Source organism: Chenopodium album, chromosome 7 (genome assembly GCF_948465745.1).
Source record: "Chenopodium album chromosome 7, dcCheAlbu1.1, whole genome shotgun sequence".
Lineage (NCBI taxonomy): Eukaryota > Viridiplantae > Streptophyta > Magnoliopsida > Caryophyllales > Amaranthaceae > Chenopodium > Chenopodium album.
In genome coordinates this window covers 3,059,064-3,078,066 of record NC_137840.1, presented here as the reverse complement: position 1 = coordinate 3,078,066, position 19,003 = coordinate 3,059,064, and the positions used below count along the sequence as shown (strand labels likewise).

The 19,003-nt window shown below is 35.6% G+C and overlaps 1 protein-coding gene across 1 annotated transcript; it reads left to right on the top strand.

The window, feature by feature from the left end:
• The first annotated feature begins 4,137 nt into the window (after positions 1-4,137).
• LOC145639876 (uncharacterized) lies at positions 4,138-18,441 on the top strand. The gene is made up of 6 exons (XM_081691200.1): positions 4,138-5,230; positions 16,035-16,310; positions 16,407-16,956; positions 17,119-17,418; positions 17,494-17,605; positions 17,689-18,441. Exons 1-6 carry the CDS (start codon positions 4,138-4,140, stop codon positions 18,163-18,165), a joined length of 2,808 nt encoding a protein of 935 aa, XP_081547326.1. The 3' UTR covers positions 18,166-18,441.
• Positions 18,442-19,003: the final 562 nt, after the last annotated feature.

Below are 19,003 nucleotides of genomic sequence, written 5' to 3'. Positions count from 1 at the left end.
TCTAATGAGCAATTAATTTGGGGCTTTTATTCCTATTGTATTTCTATTGATTAATTAAGCATAAAAACATGTTTTTAATGAAGTTTTAAGGAGTTTTAATCTAAATTATATTGCTGGAAATTTGGTTAAGTATTAATTTATTGTTGTTGCTTGTTTTCTAGGAAGTGATTATTTCTTAGGAGACTTTTAAGTGATTAAAAGTGGCACAAAGGATTGTTTATACGAGGTACGTACGTGTCTACTTTGTTGTAAGTAGTATCATGTTTAGGTACCATAGAAAAGAACTTAGTTTCATGATTAGAGAACACTTGGATGAAAATTGTTTGGTTATACATTTAATTAATTCATGTGCGTATGTTTATGAGACATGTTTTGGTGAATTAATTATGCTTGTATGGAATTATGGATGCAAGTATGTTGAATTATATTGGATTAATTATTTGTATGGAATGTTGATACAATCATATTTTTATTGGATTGGTTTGTTAACCACATTTGGATTATTAAAGGATTGGAATTGAATGGTTTAAGTGGAATGAATTTATTAATTATTCCACAAGGTTATTATTATTTTATTTATTACTCAATCATGAATTGTTAGTATGTTGAGTAAAGGTGGATTAAGCCGAAATGGCTAGGTGAGTTGACTATGTTCAACAATTTGGATAATTTGGAAGTTTAATGAAATTAAAGGTCAATTTGTGATGTGATCACCATTGTCCTAAATAAGATTAAAAGTAAATTGATGTATGATTTTTATGTATGGTTTATTGGATTGAGTCGGCTATTAATTAAAATTGTAATCACGTAAAGTGAAACATGGATGAGCAATAAAACTCTAGAAAGCATGCACTTCTAGAGTATTGACAATTATGGGTGGGGTACACAGTGGTAGCCCGTGGCTTTCCGAGGCTTGTTTGATCAACATGTCCTCTTTTCTTTTGGTATTTACATTTTATTTTATAATGAAAGTTAGATGGGATCCTAGACTAACTTTGTGAGAATGGAGTCGCGCCCATTCTTGCATCGCGCTAAACTTTTATTTTAAATGGTCATTTGGGACCAAAATGATTTGGTGGATTGGACAACCTCGTCTATTGCTTACTCCAAACTAAATTAATTAAATTAAATATAAAGAGTCAAGTGTTTGGAATTGATTAGCAAAGTATGTTGAGTCGATTGAATTATTTAAGTGTGGAGTCTTGACTAATGAATTCAAGTTGTATGTTTATTTACTTTAATTAGTTGAGCTTGTCAGGTTTTGTGCGTTGTAGCTTGTCACTACTACAAAAAGAGTGATTTTTGGACGCAATTGGTTCGACGCTGTTGAAGTGGCGTTAGTCTATATTTTTTGGTTCCGTGTTTTTGCGACGCTTTTTGTAGTCGAAAATTTTCTCGACACTTAAAAGCGTCGAGAAACTCACGTGCTATGCACGTGAGTATGGTTGCCCGCAATTTTGAATTTTTTTAATGAAATAATTAGCGATGAAATAATTAGCGGGTTTGTGTATTTTCACCCTCAGTCGAAATAGCTTAGGTTCCCAATTAAACTGCCCATCTATTCTGCTCTCCTCTAAACTTGGACTCCATCATCACTCTCATCAGCGACAAAAAAAATCACAAATTTTAGGTTAATTTCTGGGTTTTGCTTGCTAAATTTCAAGGAATTTGGGGTTTTGTGGCTCGTCATTTTCATAAATTTGAGGTATCAATTTACAATTTGCTGAACAATATTGTTGCTAGGTATATATCTCTATCGTTTTTGGCACCTAATATATCACAATTCTCTAAATTTTCGTTAAAAATTGGGAATTATTTGTTTGCATGTCTTCGATTTTGCGTTGGTGATGAAGAACAAGAATCAATCTCTTATTGCGAGGTAATTTTTTGCCCTTAATTAGATAAATTAATTTCTTTTTATGTTGTTTTTTTTTTCGTGAATTCTGTTTTTGAATCCAAGTTTTCATGTTTTTTTTTTCAAATTGTTTTTTGGTTTTTGTTATGATTTTTATGGCGTTTTAGGGTTTTAGTTTGGAATGTTATGGGTTTTTTATATGAATATTATAGGTTTTGAATTTTCTGGTTTTTGATATGAATTTTGTAGGCTTTGAATTTTATGGGTTTTAGTTTGTAGGCTTTGGATTTTATGGGTTCTTGATGATACCCGTAAAACAAACAATTGCTTCTGGTTCATCAATATGGAAAGGAAAATTCAAAACTTATTTTAATGATTGAGAGAGAGAAAAAGAGATGAAGACTTTCGTTTTCTTATGAAATTGATGTAGAAATATTTATATCACATGTAAAAAAATTAAACGAAAAGAAATATATGGTGAAATATTTATTCAAAATCATTAAAGAAAAAATAAAGTTTTTATGTGATTCACCTGGAGGGGAAGAATTGTGGACCAAAGTTAAAGTTGGTGATGCTTGAATGTGGAAGTGTTCTTGGGACTCATATAGTGTGATGTTTATTTTGGTAACGTTAATGGCATTTGGATTAGGCTGATGCAAATCTGAGTAAGCTATTTTCGATTATGTAACGAAACAAATATCAATTATGAGCCAGCTATGGATAAAGTAGAGAGAGTTATGTTAGTGATTTAATCCTTAATTAACCTTATAATATAGCTTTAAAATTTATTGATTGTTCTCTTTGGCAGTAGTTAGGTTCCGTTCAGTATCTCTATTAATTTATTATTTCATCTATTTCTAAATAATTTGATAAATCAAATATGGTTTTTGATATGAATTTTATGGGTTTTTTTATATGAGTTTTCTTGTTTTTCTATGGTGATTTTGTGGCTGATGATTGCATTCTGTCTTCACATGCTCTACTCTTAGAAGCAATAGCCTACTGCCTCCCCTAGCCTAGTTCTCTTTCATTGCCTATATTTTTTTAGCTCTTATTTTGGATCAAGAATCTGAAATATTGACAATTGCTCAGTGATGACAATTGCCTCTTAGAGGTAAAAGTAAGCAATGTATGAATTTACATAATTGACAGAAATTTATGTGCACAAAGCTTACTTCTAAGGTGGAACACTGTTAAATAACTTGTCATAAATGATTTGCATTATGTTTAAACAACTCTATGATGTTTGGAGGGAAGCATGAGGCTAAAATTTTTCTTTATAAACAGATATTTCCTTTGATGTTGTTGGAGCTATAGATTTCTGGTTGAGAGTTACATTTTGCTTGTGTTTTTAGACAAGCCAAAGTTTATTAAGGTACGATTTTCATTGCATCAAACATCGATATATTCATAATCTTGTCTGATTTTGTTATGGTTGAGTAATTGACAGTGAAAATGCAGTTGTACATCATCCTGAAAGTCTCAATTTTATACATTTTATATTTAGTCTATATATGCAGTCCTAGTAGACTCCTACTGTTGTCTAGCAAAGATAGATTACCAAAATGGATGTGTGTGAGTTAGTTGGATTTGAATAGCTTCATGCCTCGACTTACCTTTTTTTGTTCACTATCTACGACACTACATGTAAGGCCGTGGACAATTGTATTAAGGAATTTCAGAATTGTTGCATTTTGTCTTCCTATGAGCTCTCACTCATTCCCTTGCCTAATACTCATGACCTGCTGTTGTATTGGTGCCTTGGTGCCTGTTTTATATTTAAAATCTATGTATATCAAGGGTTTAATGTTGTATATTCTATTAAAGCCGGTGGTTGTGAATATAGTGTTGTATACTCTATTTGTAAACTTTTTTTTGTTGTTGCATGTTTCTTTCTAATTTTCTTCTTTCACCCACAACAAGTTTGTAGGCTTGAATTACTTACTGTCATTGTTTTTGTTTGGCAATTAACTATATACTTCTTTGTAGACATGGATACTAGTTGGATTGATTTACCAAGAGGTGATCCTTGTTATTTTAAAGGTTGCATGAAATTCTTGGAACTTGCTTAAGAGACTATTTTACCAAATACATGGGAAACTAAATGCCCATGTAATAAGTGCAAGTTAAATAAAACGAATTCTGTAGAAGAAGTTGGAGGGCATTTTTTATTTTATGGTTTTTATAAAAACTATAGAAATTGGATATTTCATCGTAAAGATGAAGGGAGTAAGACCTATGATCTAAGTGATGATCAAGTGAATGCAGTAGGTCGAGATGATATGGACGGGTTACTAAGAGCATCTTTTAGATTTAATACACAACAAACCGACAAAACTCAAGATCCATCATTTAATGAACAAAGTATTGAGGATGACAATTCATATGACATGGATGAGGGGTTTACCATTTATCGCGAGGTAGATGATGAGTATCAATCAACTTTCTCAAATGAAGAACAGGCAAAGTATAAAAATCTCATGGAAGCTTCTGAAAAAGGCCTATACGAGGGGTGTACTACTTTTTCAAAACTTTCATTTCTATTGCATTTGTTTCACCTAAAGTGTATGTTCCATTGGTCTGCAGAGTCATTTAATAAATTACTTGAACTTCTAATTGACGCATTTCCCATTATTAAGGATTTTCCATCGTCCTATTATGAAGGCATGGAGATAATAAATGATTTAGGGTTAGGATATGAGAAAATCCATGCATGTCCAAATGATTGCATGTTATATTGGGGCGAATTTGCAAATAAAAGTGAGTGTCATATATGCAAGACATCAAGGTGGAAAAATGTGAAAGGAAAGGAGGGTGATGTAAATGAAAAAGGAAAAGAAGCATGTAAGAGAGGCGAGGCAGCTAAAGTAATGCGGTACTTTCCCCTTATCCCTAGATTAAAGAGGCTTTACATGTCATCTAAAACTGCAGAGGACATGAGATGGAACTTTAATCGTAAGGATGATAAGATTCTACGACACCCTGCTGATGGCAAGGCCTGGAAAAAATTTGATGAAAAATATACAGAGTTTGTCGCTGATCCTCGCAGTGTTAGATTAGGCCTAGCGAGTGATGGTTTTAATCCATATCGTCTTATGAACACAAATTATAGTACATGGCCGGTGGTCCTCATTCCTTATAATTTACCACCATGGCTTTGTATGAAACCATCATCCTTTATTCTTTCTATAATTATTCCTGGTAAATTTGGTCCCGGTATGGATATTGATGTGTACTTGCAACCACTAATCCATGAATTGAAATTATTGTGGGAAGGTGTTGATGCTTTTGATTCTTATAGTGGAAGCAACTTCAAACTACGAGCAGCCCTACACTCTACTATTAATGACTTTCCGGCTTATGCTATGCTGTTAGGTTAGAGTACTATAGACACCCATTTGTGTCTCCCCAAAAACAAACCCAGTGATGAGTACCTTTCACGTTGAATCATAATAGAATGAAACGAAAGTGTGGAAAGGTCTAGTGTTGCGGAAAGTTTTAATTTCTTTTCTCTTCTTTCTGTTTTTGAAAACTTTATTTTAAGAAAACAACCAATCCAGTTTGGTTGGTCCATGATATGGGTCCAATAGTGGTGTAGTTGGATAGGGCTTTCAAATACCTTTCCAACGATATATTATAAGCCCAATTCCGATGAATATTGAGGAAATTATGGCCAAATTACCAAACTGGACCCGGTTTGAGCTTTATGTACGGCCCAATGATCTTGGGGAGGGCCTAATATGATTTATCATTCCTAATGCAATTAGGAATGGTTTTAGTCTTCTAGAATCTTCTAGAAGGTCCTTTTCATTCCTAATTCAATTAGCATTGATAAGTTGACTTTTCAGAGTTTTAATCAAAATCAAATAGCATTTTCGAAGAAATTATATTATTTAATCCTCCAGTACGGTAAATTTATCAGATTTTCAAAAACGCATCGAAATCAAGCTTGGCGTCCAACCCCAGGCCTTAGCGCCTGGAACTAGGCCTGGCGCTAGCCATTGGCGCCTGGCGCTAAGGCTGGTTCCTGGCGCCAGCTAGCCAGGGTTGGCGCCAGCTCTGTTTCCTGAGCGTCAGACTCTGTTTTGTTAATTTATCTTTTTTGGCTGATTTTCTCTATAAATATCGTATTAAAAACTCCGTTTTCAGACACCAATCATCATCAATCATCATCTACATCTACATTCATTCATTCACCAATTGAATCATTCATCTCTCTTCCATCTTTCCTCTAAACTTTGGTTTTCTCATACAAAATTCCGCATTCGCAAGATCTAGAAACACCTAGCCATATTCGAAGTTGCCTTCTCCCCAGACGTGAAAAGTTTTAATTTCTGAGGGTTTGGTCCCAAATCTCTATTTCAATTATTTAATTTAATTTAATTGTTTGTTTTATTATTTTCCTTGAAGTTACTAACGTGTGTATTTTGTTATTAGAAAGAGGTAAGAGGCATCAAAGTAAGTACTTTAATGGTTTTTATTGATATTATGATGTAGAAATCATGTTTACATTGTTATTATGATATTCCTAGTATCATGTGTAGGGTATTTTTAATATTAAATATGATTAGTACGATGCTTCCTATATTCTTCCTAATATTTATGATTGTTAGTATCATGTTAGGGTTAAAGATTTGATTTTTATTGCTTAGTGACATGCTAGGGTTTGTTATTAATCTTGTTAGTATCATGCCTAGGATCTTGCTATTTTTATTATGCTTTAATATTAACATGAACATGATTATGATTATAATTGTTATAATTTATGATTATTATTATTATTATTATTATTATTATTATTATTATTATTATTATTATTTTGATAACGATTATAATTATTGTTATGATTATAATTATTATTGATGATATTGATTATTTATTATGTTGCTTGATATTTATTGCTTGATCACACCTTTATCGCATGTTAAAGGGAATTTGGTACTTGTAATCCCGATTAATAAGATATTTAATAATCTTGTTTAGGGTTAATTGTGATTATAAATTCAAGTGATCGCCAATAATAGTTTATTTGTGCATTAATATTCAACCAACATAGATTAAACAGGTTTAGGGTTAATCCTAATGATTGTATGTTAATTAGAAAGCGCACATGAATACGATCAGAATAAAGTAGAGGCCTATTATTAGGGCAGGTTCAATCTCTTTTAGGTTGGATTTGTACCTTCATCCCCGAACCCTTATTTGGTTCTAGACCTTATGAAGTTGACGATCTCTTGGATCGTTAAGGGGTGTAACCTTCACCTCGTGAACGGTTTACAAGTTCCTTAAAAACTTGTTGGCGACTCTTTTGCTCTATCTTCTTCCCTTTTGGACGCCACCGTACTTTAGTGTATGATCACAGTGGGGTTCAAGCTAGTGGGATTTTAAGGCTTGAAATTATTCCCTATAGTTTTTGGCGACTACACTGGGGAGGATTTCTATTTTAATTCCTGAATTTGTTTCGGCAATGATTTAGAATGAGTGGATGAGACTCGAAAAGTTCTAAGTATTTCATGTGCGTAATTTTGATTAACATTATTGTCATATGCATAAAAAAGATCTCATTGGAAAGACCATCCGTAATGAGTTAAAAACATAGGATTTTACACGTAGGAAATTTGAGGAATGTCTTTCACAACTAGGACTGAAATAACACCGCGCGAAACTGGAAGATTTTATCGAGCACAGAAAGCTGCTGAGGCATGTGGGAAGTAGCGTCAGGGGCCAGAGCTTGGCGCCACACTTTTAGCCGTAGCGCCAGACGCCAGTATTGGCGCCAGGCGTTACAGTTAAAAGTTGGCGCCAGTCTCTGTTTGCTGGCGCCAATTTCCCCCAATACCGAGCCAGAAATATGCGTTCTAATTTCGATCGGTTTTTCGTATTGTTTGCTCGATCCTACTTCCTGATTGAATTTTTTCTCATTTTTCTGAGACCCTTATGTGTTCTCCATATGGACATAACCCTCTGGGAATTCATGCTCCATCTACCCGATTGAACGCTCCGTGCAACAAAGGGTACATCCGAGATGTTGAATTCACCAAACCATGGAAGCGAGTTTTTTCTAAAGCTCGCGGTGTCCCATCCACTCGCGCCAACCCTTCACGGTTAGGCTTCCGCGCGATGCATCCGGACAATTAACCATGGACCCTCTATTGACTAAACCATATCCCGAACTTTAGAGAACTAGAGCCATGGTTAGGTTGCAAACTCATTCCATCATATTGTGCCTACTTGACTAATTGTGCATTATTTGTTGTGCATATATATTCAATGTTTCTCTTAACCATTTGTTGACTTGTGTTGAAATTAAATAAATTAATGACTTAAAAAACTTTGCCTAATTAATTATTCAATTTGAGTCAATAAAGTCTAATATTTTAATCTGAATTGACCTAGTACGACTTTAGGCATACCCCAGTTGACTAATAATACCGAAAACAGTCCCAGACCGAAGCTCCACTATTGGCGCCAAAGTCTGAGCTGTAGCGCCACACTATGGTGTGTAGCGCCAGACGACAGCTAAGTTGTCTGGCGCTAACCTTCACTGTGTGACGCCAGTCCTGTCGCTTAGCCGACAGTTCGGATTATTAGTCGAGTCATCACCTAAGGTCTAATTAACCAGTTTGCTAATTAATTCGGTTAATTTCCACTGTCAATAACACCTTGTCAAGTCATTAATCGAGTCTTAGTCACATAGTCTAGCCACGTGGTCATGACACGAGTCTTAACGTACCATCTACACTCACTAGTCTTAGCACACACGTTGAGTACATCACCATGGCCATGTCTTAGGTCCATGCATGAGTCGGTCTTTCCGTCATTTGAGTTGGGGGAGTACATTCTATTCCTAATTCTTCATATCCCTCCACCTAAATCTTCTTCACATTCTTCCATCTTTCTTCACTTCCTCCATCCATTGCATGTTGAATAAAGTTTGAGTCAAATAATTAACAATCAGTACCCCCAAATTCCTTTTCCACAGTACTTGGTCGAGGAGAGAAGGGCGATTAATCAAGGACAACCTCTTTATTCAAGTCTCGCTTTTTGATAAACCGATTCGTCAAAAGAGGAAGGCTAAGAAGATAATGGCAACTCAAGAAGAAGTCAATGATCTTAAGAACCAACTGGCTACCGTGACTGAAACACTGAAACTTCTCGCACTTAGGGTCGATGACCCCGTGAAGCAACAATAGATGAACCTCATGCAAGAGAGTCTAAGCAAGCTATCTAGTGACTATAAATTTCAGGGCATGAGTTCACAAGGGGTCTCGCTGGACAAGGAACTTCTTCCACATAAGTTCAACGCCGCTGACATCCCAAAATTCAAGGCGACAGATAATCCTTATTTTCATCTAAGAGCTTTCGAAACTATAATGAACATTAAGGGCATCGATAAGAAGGTCTTCCCTTCTCTGTTCTCACTATCTCTTGAAACCGTTTGCCAAAAATGGTACTTCTCCCTTGACAAGGAGAAAACCTCTACCTGGGAATTGATAGTAAACGCTTTCGTTGATAGATATAAGTGCAACATCCAAGACGAAACAGACCACAGACAACTTGAGACGTTAAAACAAAAGGAAAACGAAGGGTTCACTTCTTTCTTCAATAAATGGAGGGAAACTTCCGCTAATATGGTCAAGGCTCCTACCAAAAAAGAATCTGTGAGGATGTTTATCAAGAATCTCCAAGGGAAGTATTCAAAACACTTAAAGTACCAACACAAGTTAGATACTTTCAAAGCTGTCTATAATATAGGCATTGACATTGAAGATGACCTTCTGAAAGACAATGGTGCGAGAGGAAAGAAGAACGACCATCCTTCTTCTTCCTCTCCCATTAATGAAGTACATGCCACGAACGCCTCTAAACCACGAATCCAGAGATCAAAAAGAGTGTTCACTCCACTTGGTATGAGTTATGAAACGACTTTCGAGAAGCTACATCACAAAGGACTAGTCATGCCCATAGGGCCCATCAAAGATCCAGTTCCAGAAGCTAGGCCACCTAAGTGGGACCCTATTAAGCACTGCAAATATCATCAAGGAAAGGGTCACGACACTGAAGAGTGTTGGAAACTCAAAGAAGCTATTTAAGATCTGATCGATAACAATGAAACTTCCGAGATTCTAGCCATCGAAGATGACCGAGCATCCTTTGATCCATCACTTATTATCACACCTGTGGGAGAGCCTATGATCGAGACAGCTTATATGACCTCTCTCGATGAAGTGGCCATAATTGAGGAGGATGAAAGTCTTTTCTTAGATAATACCAAGGAAGACTCGTCAAGTCTAAAAGAGGAAATTCGAAAAATGCAAGATGTCATTGCCATGCTCTTGAATGTGGTAGAAGGATTAGCAAATCGGGTGATGGCCATTGAACAAAATTCTCGCCAAGGGTTTAATGAAGAACTCAATGCTCCTAAGCCACAAGCAAAACGGACCATTGAAGAATACACACCAATAAGAATGACTTACAATGAAGCTTTCGACTGTCTTCACGATCAAGGTCTTATCCACCCCATTGGTCCTAGTCAAGACCCTCCACCTGAAAAGCGGTTTCCCTATTGGGATCCAAATTCTTATTGTCGATACCATAGAGGTCGTGGTCACACCACCGAAGTATGTCTCGCCCTCAAAGATCGTGTTCAAGATCTCATTTATTCAAATCTCCTTCATGTTCCTCCGCGCGACAAGAAGGCGAAGATTAGTAACAATAGTATCAATGGCTGTAAAGGGAAGAAGAACGACTATCTTTCTTCTTTCGAAAACACCTACTCTAGTAATAGTGTTGGTACTTTCGACCTTAGTGAGATCCTAGCCATGGGTAATCGAAAGCAACCGAAAAGGGAATTTACCCCTATTGGAATTAGCTACGATGATGCTTTCGATCGACTCCATGCCAAGGGAATCATTACTCCCATTGGACCTATTAAAGATCCCCCACTCAAGAAAAGATTTCCTAGTTGGAATCCAAACAAACACTGCAAGTACCACCAAGGTAAGGGTCATGCTACTGAGAGCTGTTGGAAGCTAAAGGAGGATATCCAACATTTGATTGATAACAACAAGCTTCCCATACCTCCAGTTAACAAGAAGAGCGAGTGATGATAAAGGAAACAACACAAGACAAGAGGCGAGCTTCAACGACAAGATTTTGTGACCTCTTTTTTCTATTTCTTTTTTATCTACCCTTTCCTCAATAAGTCTAGCATAGGCACCTTTTCTTTTCCTTTAGATTATTTTTGTAGTCTTTTTTCCTTTTCCTTTAATAAAATGAGCATTTATTTCCTTACATATGATCATTTCATTATATTGTAAAAAAAAAAAAAAAAAAAAAACAATGTCGAATTAAATACAAGGTATACCAATGATTTAAGGCAACCCTTGTAGCCACATCATATCTCCTTTCACCTTTCAAATATACAATCCTTTCTTCATAAACCACTTTGAGCCTCGTCTAACGATAGACCCTTCTTCTTTCAACCTACATCTATCTAATCTTGGGATGAGACAGTGTGCAACTTATGCAATTCTAAACAAAATCTTGAGTATTTAAAAAGATAGCAAAAATAGCAAAAATATAAATAAAAGTGTACAAAAGGGTAAGTGTTCCAATGTCTTTGATATGAAAATATCTTTGATATGAACACGTCTCAGATTGCGTCTCTTATCGAGTGCTCGGTACCGTGCTTGAGAAACATGAATGCCAAGTGAGTAATAGACCGCATGATCGAGATTGCTCACACTTATAAAAATAAAATAGATGCTAAAGCAAAAGATAAAAGAGAGCTAAAAAAGAGTAGAAACTCAAGCATAAATATGCAAAGATTCAAAAGCGAGGTTGCACACCTTGGGGGCTTATCTAGGGTCTTGAGCCTTTATCCCTTTTTTCTATAACCTTTAGCCTAACCACGTTACAACCCTTAAAAAGACCTTTTTGAGGTATACACACTTGTGCGAGGTTCGGTTAGAGCTACGTTCGGCCTGATTCCTAACGGATACGTAGGCAACCTCACATCGAGGTGCGGCCGTAATAAATATGCATTCATATTCACATTCACACACTTACACCATGATCGTATCAAGGGATCTCCAATGCTCATCCTTATTCATGTAGAGCTAGACTTTGGGGCTTGATCCCTATATCATTAGCTTACCTAGCCTAAGAGTCACCACCATTTGACTCTTTTAACAAATAATATCTTTTCCACACACTTAGCTCTTGTGGCTTAGCTTTAGAATCACTATCACACACTGCACAGATACATGACAAAATATACTTCCCCTAGGAACCCTTTGTCATGAAATCTTAATGCTGAAGCATGCCTTGTCATATCAACATCACTCATCAATCATAATTGTCATTGCATCACGAAGTACGAAGTGCTTAGCCTCCGTGCCTAAGTTACCCAAATACTTTCATCTTTGAGTCAACCATTGAGATAGCTTAGGATGGATTAATCCTTGCACCTTGGGAGACAGTATCAAATGACATTTGACTATGCTCATTCAACATGCATCTTCAACACTTCGATTCTTTTTTCGCGTCTTTCTTTTTCGGGAGAAAGTCGGTACCCTCCACAAAATTGACGGAAAATTTTTGCCTTTTTGCATTTTTCGAGTCGCACGATCACATTACAATGCACACACGGGTCATGTACACATTGTCATGTCGTGTCATATCACTTTGATTTGAGTCTAACACACGTGTCATTTTACTTTGAGTCGAGTCAACCTCGAGTCAGTCAATCACAGTGAGTCAAGTTTATACCTTGAGTCGTGTCAAGTTATTGAGTCAAGCAACGCTAAACTTTAGGTCAACCCTAAGATAATTAAAAAGATTGGCAAAGTTCTATAGTCAAAATAAATACAGGTGTAGCAGAACAGGGAAGACCCTATCACAGCGTTCGGCGACAGAATCAATTCTTGGCGCCAGAAATATCTCAGCAACGACAGAGCTCGAAGCCTCTCCAAAAGGTGATTTCAACTTCATACATCAATTTTGGGTTCCTTGGTGCGCCAGTTAGCCCCTATAAGCAATTTGACATGATTAAGTAGTCAGTTTGATTACAATTGCAATAAGTGATCGACCTGATGAAAGATCGTCTTACTTAGCTTAAAGCGCCTAATCACGGAGACACCGACATACTGGTTTTAGCAGAAATAAAATTCAGACAAGCTTTAGAGATCGACAAACGTTGGTCTTCGGAAATTTTTCTTCAGAACATTATCGCAACAAACATTCAAGCACCGAAGCTCTTTTGTTCAGAGACGCGTGGACATTTCTTTCAAGCTCTATTGCTCCAGAGACGCGTGGGCATATCATTCAAAAGCTCTTTTGTTCAGAGACGCGTGGACATATCATCAAAGATCTCCTATTTTCAAGCTCTTTCGCTCAGAGACGCGTGGGCATCCTATTATTAAACTCTTCGTTCAGAGACGCGTGGACACATCATTCAGAAGATCATATCAAAAAGAAGCTCTTTGTTCAGAGGCGCGTGAACATATCAAAAGGAAGCTCTTTGTTCAGAGACGAGTGAACATCGAAACAGCAAGGTGGCGTTCCCTGGATTATGGAGAGTTGTCACAAACAACTGAGGATTGTTTCAAGAGAAGCAATCTTTCATAGTATTCCCTTGGACGCGGAATATTATCAATGCGGATGGAGATTGTTTCAAGAGAAGCAATCTTCGATAGTATTCCCTAGGATGTGGAATTTTATCATTGCGGAGGAGGATAGTTTCAGGCGAAGCAATCTTCTAATTTGGAAGCAGTTACGGGCGTAGCGGTTTTCAAGCGGGATGGCATTCTCTAGCTTGTAGAAGGTCATCAAAACAGTAAAGCAGCAACAATCGGTTACTTTCAGAGACGTGTGCTCGACGGTGCAAGATACGCGCTTCTTAACTCTTTTATCTGTTTAACTAACGCTAGTTTTGCAGGTATCGGCGTTACAAGAGTGATTAAGGATCGCAGAACATTCTGAGTCATTCTCCGTCCCTATCGCTACTTTGACTTTCGTTTTTTGAAACTTGCTTTCTCCAAACTCAGTCAAAGTGGGGGCTTCAGTAGACACCCATTTGTGTCTCCCCAAAACCAAACCCAGTGATGAGTACCTTTCACGTCGAATCATAATCGAATGAAACGAAAGTGTGGAAAGGTCTAGTGTTGCGGAAAGTTTTAATTTCTTTTCTCTTCTTTCTATTTTTGAAAACTTTATTTTAAGAAAACAGCCAATCTAGTTTGGTAGGTCCATGATATCGGTCCAATAGTTGTGTAGCTGGATAGGTCTTGCAAAGACCTTTCCAACGATATATTATAAGCCCAATTCCGATGAATATTGAGGAAATTATGGCCAAATTACCAAACTGGACCCGGTTTGAGCTTTATGTACGGCCCAATGATCTTGGGGAGGGCCTAATATGATTTATCATTCCTAATGCAATTAGGAATGGTTTTAGTCTTCTAGAATCTTCTAGAAGGTCCTTTTCATTCCTAATTCAATTAGCATTGATAAGTTGACTTTTCAGAGTTTTAATCAAAATCAAATAGCATTTTCGAAGAAATTATATTATTTTATCCTCCAGTACGGTAAATTTATCAGATTTTCGAAAACGCGTCGAAATCAAGCTTAGCGTCCAACCCCAGGCCTTGGCGCCTGGAACTAGGCCTGGCGCTAAGGCTGGTTCCTGGCGCCAGCTAGCCAGGGTTGGCGCCAGCTCTGTTTCCTGAGCGTCAGACTCTGTTTTGTTAATTTATCTTTTTTGGCTGATTTTCTCTATAAATATCGTATTAAAAACTCCGTTTTCAGACACCAATCATCATCAATCATCATCTACATCTACATTCATTCATTCACCAATTGAATCATTCATCTCTCTTCCATCTTTCCTCTAAACTTTGGTTTTCTCATACAAAATTCCGCATTCGCAAGATCTAGAAACACCTAGCCATATTCGAAGTTGCCTTCGCCCCAGACGTGAAAGGTTTTAATTTCAGAGGGTTTGGTCCCAAATCTCTATTTCAATTATTTAATTTAATTTAATTGTTTGGTTTATTATTTTCCTTGAAGTTACTAACGTGTGTATTTTGTTATTAGAAAGAGGTACGAGGCATCAAAGTAAGTACTTTAATGGTTTTTATTGATATTATGATGTAGAAATCATGTTTACATTGTTATTATGATATTCCTAGCATCATGTGTAGGGTATTTTTAATATTAAATATGATTAGTACGATGCTTCCTATATTCTTCCTAATATTTATGATTGTTAGTATCATGTTAGGGTTAAAGATTTGATTTTTATTGCTTAGTGACATGCTAGGGTTTGTTATTAATCTTGTTAGTATCATGCCTAGGATCTTGCTATTTTTATTATGCTTTAATATTAACATGAACATGATTATGATTATAATTGTTATAATTTATGATTATTATTATTATTATTATTATTATTATTATTATTATTATTATTATTATTATTATTATTATTATTATTATTATTATTATTATTATTATTATTATTATTATTATTATTTTGATAACGATTATAATTATTGTTATGATTATAATTATTATTGATGATATTGATTATTTATTATGTTGCTTGATATTTATTGCTTGATCACACCTTTATCGCATGTTAAAGGGAATTTGGTACTTGTAATCACGATTAATAAGATATTTAATAATCTTGTTTAGGGTTAATTGTGATTATAAATTCAAGTGATCGCCAATAATAGTTTATTTGTGCATTAATATTCAACCAACATAGATTAAGCATGTTTAGGGTTAATCCTAATGATTGTATGTTAATTAGAAAGCGCACATGAATACGATCAGAATAAAGTAGAGGCCTATTATTAGGGCAGGTTCAATCTCTTTTAGGTTGGATTTGTACCTTCATCCCCGAACCCTTATTTGGTTCTAGACCTTATGGAGTTGACGATCTCTTGGATCGTTAAGGGGTGTAACCTTCACCTCGTGAACGGTTTACAAGTTCCTTAAAAACTTGTTGGCGACTCTTTTGCTCTATCTTCTTCCCTTTTGGATGCCACCGTACTTTAGTGTATGATCACAGTGGGGTTCAAGCTAGTGGGATTTTAAGGCTTGAAATTATTCCCTACAAGTACGAAAGGCTACAAAGCTTGTCCTTCTTGCACTCATTCTACTTATTCAGATAGATTTGGTGGCAAAATTATCTACACTGGGTATCGAAAATGGTTGCCTATTGATCACCCATATCGTTCACAAGCTAATTTGTTTGATGGAAAAGAAGAATATGGTATTGCTCCAATTCGTACCAGCGGGACCGAAGTTTTGAAGCAACAAGAAGGGGTAAAGTATGTATATGGGAAGACAAAAAAAGTTCCTAAGAAAAGAGGGAAAAGAGCTGCCAATGAACTTGATGATGATTGCGATCCCGATGGTGATCATATTCTTTGGAAAAAGAAAAGTACATTTTTTGAATTAGAGTATTGGGAGCATAATCCTCTTAGACATAATTTAGATGTTATGCACATTGAAAAGAATGTGTCCGATATTTTATTAGGAACTCTTTTAGATATGGATAATAGTAGGGATGATGAGAGTGGCAGAGAATCCCTAAAGAGTTTGTATATAAAACCTCATCTATGGATCAACCCTCAAGGTTACATCCCGCCGGCTGCATACACCATGTCTAACGAGGAGAAAGAACGATTTTTGAAAGTCTTGAAAAAGATGAAAGTTCCTGATGGATATGGATCTAATTTGCAAAGATGTGTGAATATAAAGCAACGGAAACTTATTAATATGAAAAGTCACGACCATCATATTCTCATGCAAGATATCCTCCCGGTTGCTTTAGGGGCGTCGAATGCCACAAGAGTTATTGACTTGCTTGATGAGTTGTCTGACTTTTTTAAAAAGATATGTTCAACTGCTATAGATACAAGAGAATTAGATACCATTCAATCAAAGCTCGTGTTGACTCTTTACAAGTTTGAAAAAGAATTTTTACCAACATTTTTTACAATCATGGTTCATCTACTAATTCATTTAGTGGAAGAGGTCAGACTAGGCGGACCGGTTCACTATAGATGGATGTATCCTGTTGAAAGGTACATATTATTACTATTATTATTATTATTATTATTATTATTATTATTATTATTATTATTATTATTATTATTATTATTATTATTATTTGTATTATTTATTTTTATATAATAATTTTTCCTATTCTTTCACATTCACATACAAAATCGTTACTATAATTCAAGGTACTTGGCCTTTTTGAAATCTCATGTAAGCAATAAAGCGCAACCGGAAGGATCTATAGCGGAAGGTTACCTTTTGTGGGAGACAATTGCATTTTGTTCGAGATATTTAGAAAGTGTTGAGACTATGTTCAGTATACCTAGAAGGAATGAGGATGGTGTATCAAACATTGAAAACTATTTGTATAACTCTGGTGGTCATGTTGTTGGAAAGAAAGAAAATGTCCGTTTGGATGATAGAAGTTTAAAGCAAGCTCATCGCTATGTTTTACTTCATTCTGATGAACTAACCCCGGTGCTCAAGTAAGTAGCATTATGTGTTTAGTTAAAGCGTCCAATATATACTTGTTACTAACATAAAATTTACAATCTCGATAGTGAGTTCCTAAAACTAAAGAGGCAAGAGAATGACGTTGGAGGAAGTCAAGCTGATGAATCTATTGAAAATCAGTGGATAATTGATGAATTTGCAGATTGGTTGCAAAGCCATGTCATATGGTTTTACATTTAGGGTCTTTTTATTTTCATATTATACAACTTTCTAATTCTAACTTTATTATTCTCGAATTATAGGTCCATAATTTAGATGATAGCACGGTAGATGGAAAGTTAAGAAAAGCCTTAGCCGGTGGCTTGAGTAACCGCGGGAAAAGGATGAAAAGTGTTATTATCAATGGTTACAAATTTGATATTGTGGATCGTGAGCGATTTCGAGTAACTCGGAATTCAGGAATCATGGTGGAAGCAGAGGGTCACGAATATTATGGAAAACTCAAAGAAATTTTGGAATTAGATTATTATGGTTCTTATAAGGTTGTATTGTTTCGTTGTGATTGGGTCGATATCCGTAGGGGTATCAAAACAAATCCGAATGGAAGTGTTCGTATCAATTTCTCAAAGTTGATGCACACTGGTCGATTTTTGCGTGATGATCCATTTGTTTTCTCATATCAAGCAAAACAAGTTTTTTATATTGAGGATGAGATACAAAAAGGGTGGTGTCATGTTGTGAAAACTAAGCCTAGGGACTTGTTTGATATACCTGAATAATTTGTTTACAACTTTTATAATTTATTATAGATTTGAGTTCATAAATTTGGATGGGTGTGTATTTTTATATTTCATTTAGTTATTCTAATTCATCAAAGTTTGTATTTTGTTAACTTAATTTCTGTTTTTATGGTACTACGTAGTATTATCGTGTTGGTTTCTTATTGGTCGAATAAGAACTTAAATCAGAGCTGAAATACAGAATTTAATTCAGATCTGAATACCAGAACTGAATTCAGAGCCGAAATCAGAACTAAAATCCAGAACTAAATTCAGATCTGAATTTCCGAACTGAATCCAGAACTGAATTCAGAAGTGAATGCAGAGCTGATCTTCAGAACTGAAAATCAGTTCTGGAATTCAGTTCTGAATTGCAGCTCTGAACATCAGAACTTGTGTGTGTGTGATTATATTTCAGAGCTTGTGTGTGTGTGTGAGTCATCAGATTTTGTCTTTTTGATCAAATTTATTTCTTGTTATTTCAAATATGATGCATTGATTTTTGTTGTTCTTATTTTGTATTTCAGTTTAGATGTTTAGTTTAGATGTACATATAGTGTCTTGTTTTAATATCAGTTTTGTCTTAATATATTGTCTTTACTTTCCACTGATATTCTGATGTATAGTTTGTATTTAAGTTTATGTCTTGTCTTTATATCATTTTTGACATACTAATGTAGCTTGTCTTATGGTTTTATTAGGTAAAAGATGACTTATCGAAGCAAGAGAGCAAGGGAAATACTTGCTGCCACAGCTAAGTCAAATGCTACTGAAGTTGTTTCACAACCCACCAAAAAACAAGCTACTAAGTCACCACAGACTGAGGTACTTAAGGATG

Excerpts from the sequence above, each read along its gene's own strand:
- LOC145639876 (XM_081691200.1), top strand. The coding sequence starts at position 4,138 with ATGGACGGGTTACTAAGAGCATCTTTTAGATTTAATACACAACAAACC. Across the intron at positions 5,231-16,034 it reads GGCTTATGCTATGCTGTTAG|ATAGATTTGGTGGCAAAATT; the intron begins GTTAGAGTACTA and ends CTACTTATTCAG. Across the intron at positions 17,419-17,493 it reads GAACTAACCCCGGTGCTCAA|TGAGTTCCTAAAACTAAAGA; the intron begins GTAAGTAGCATT and ends CAATCTCGATAG.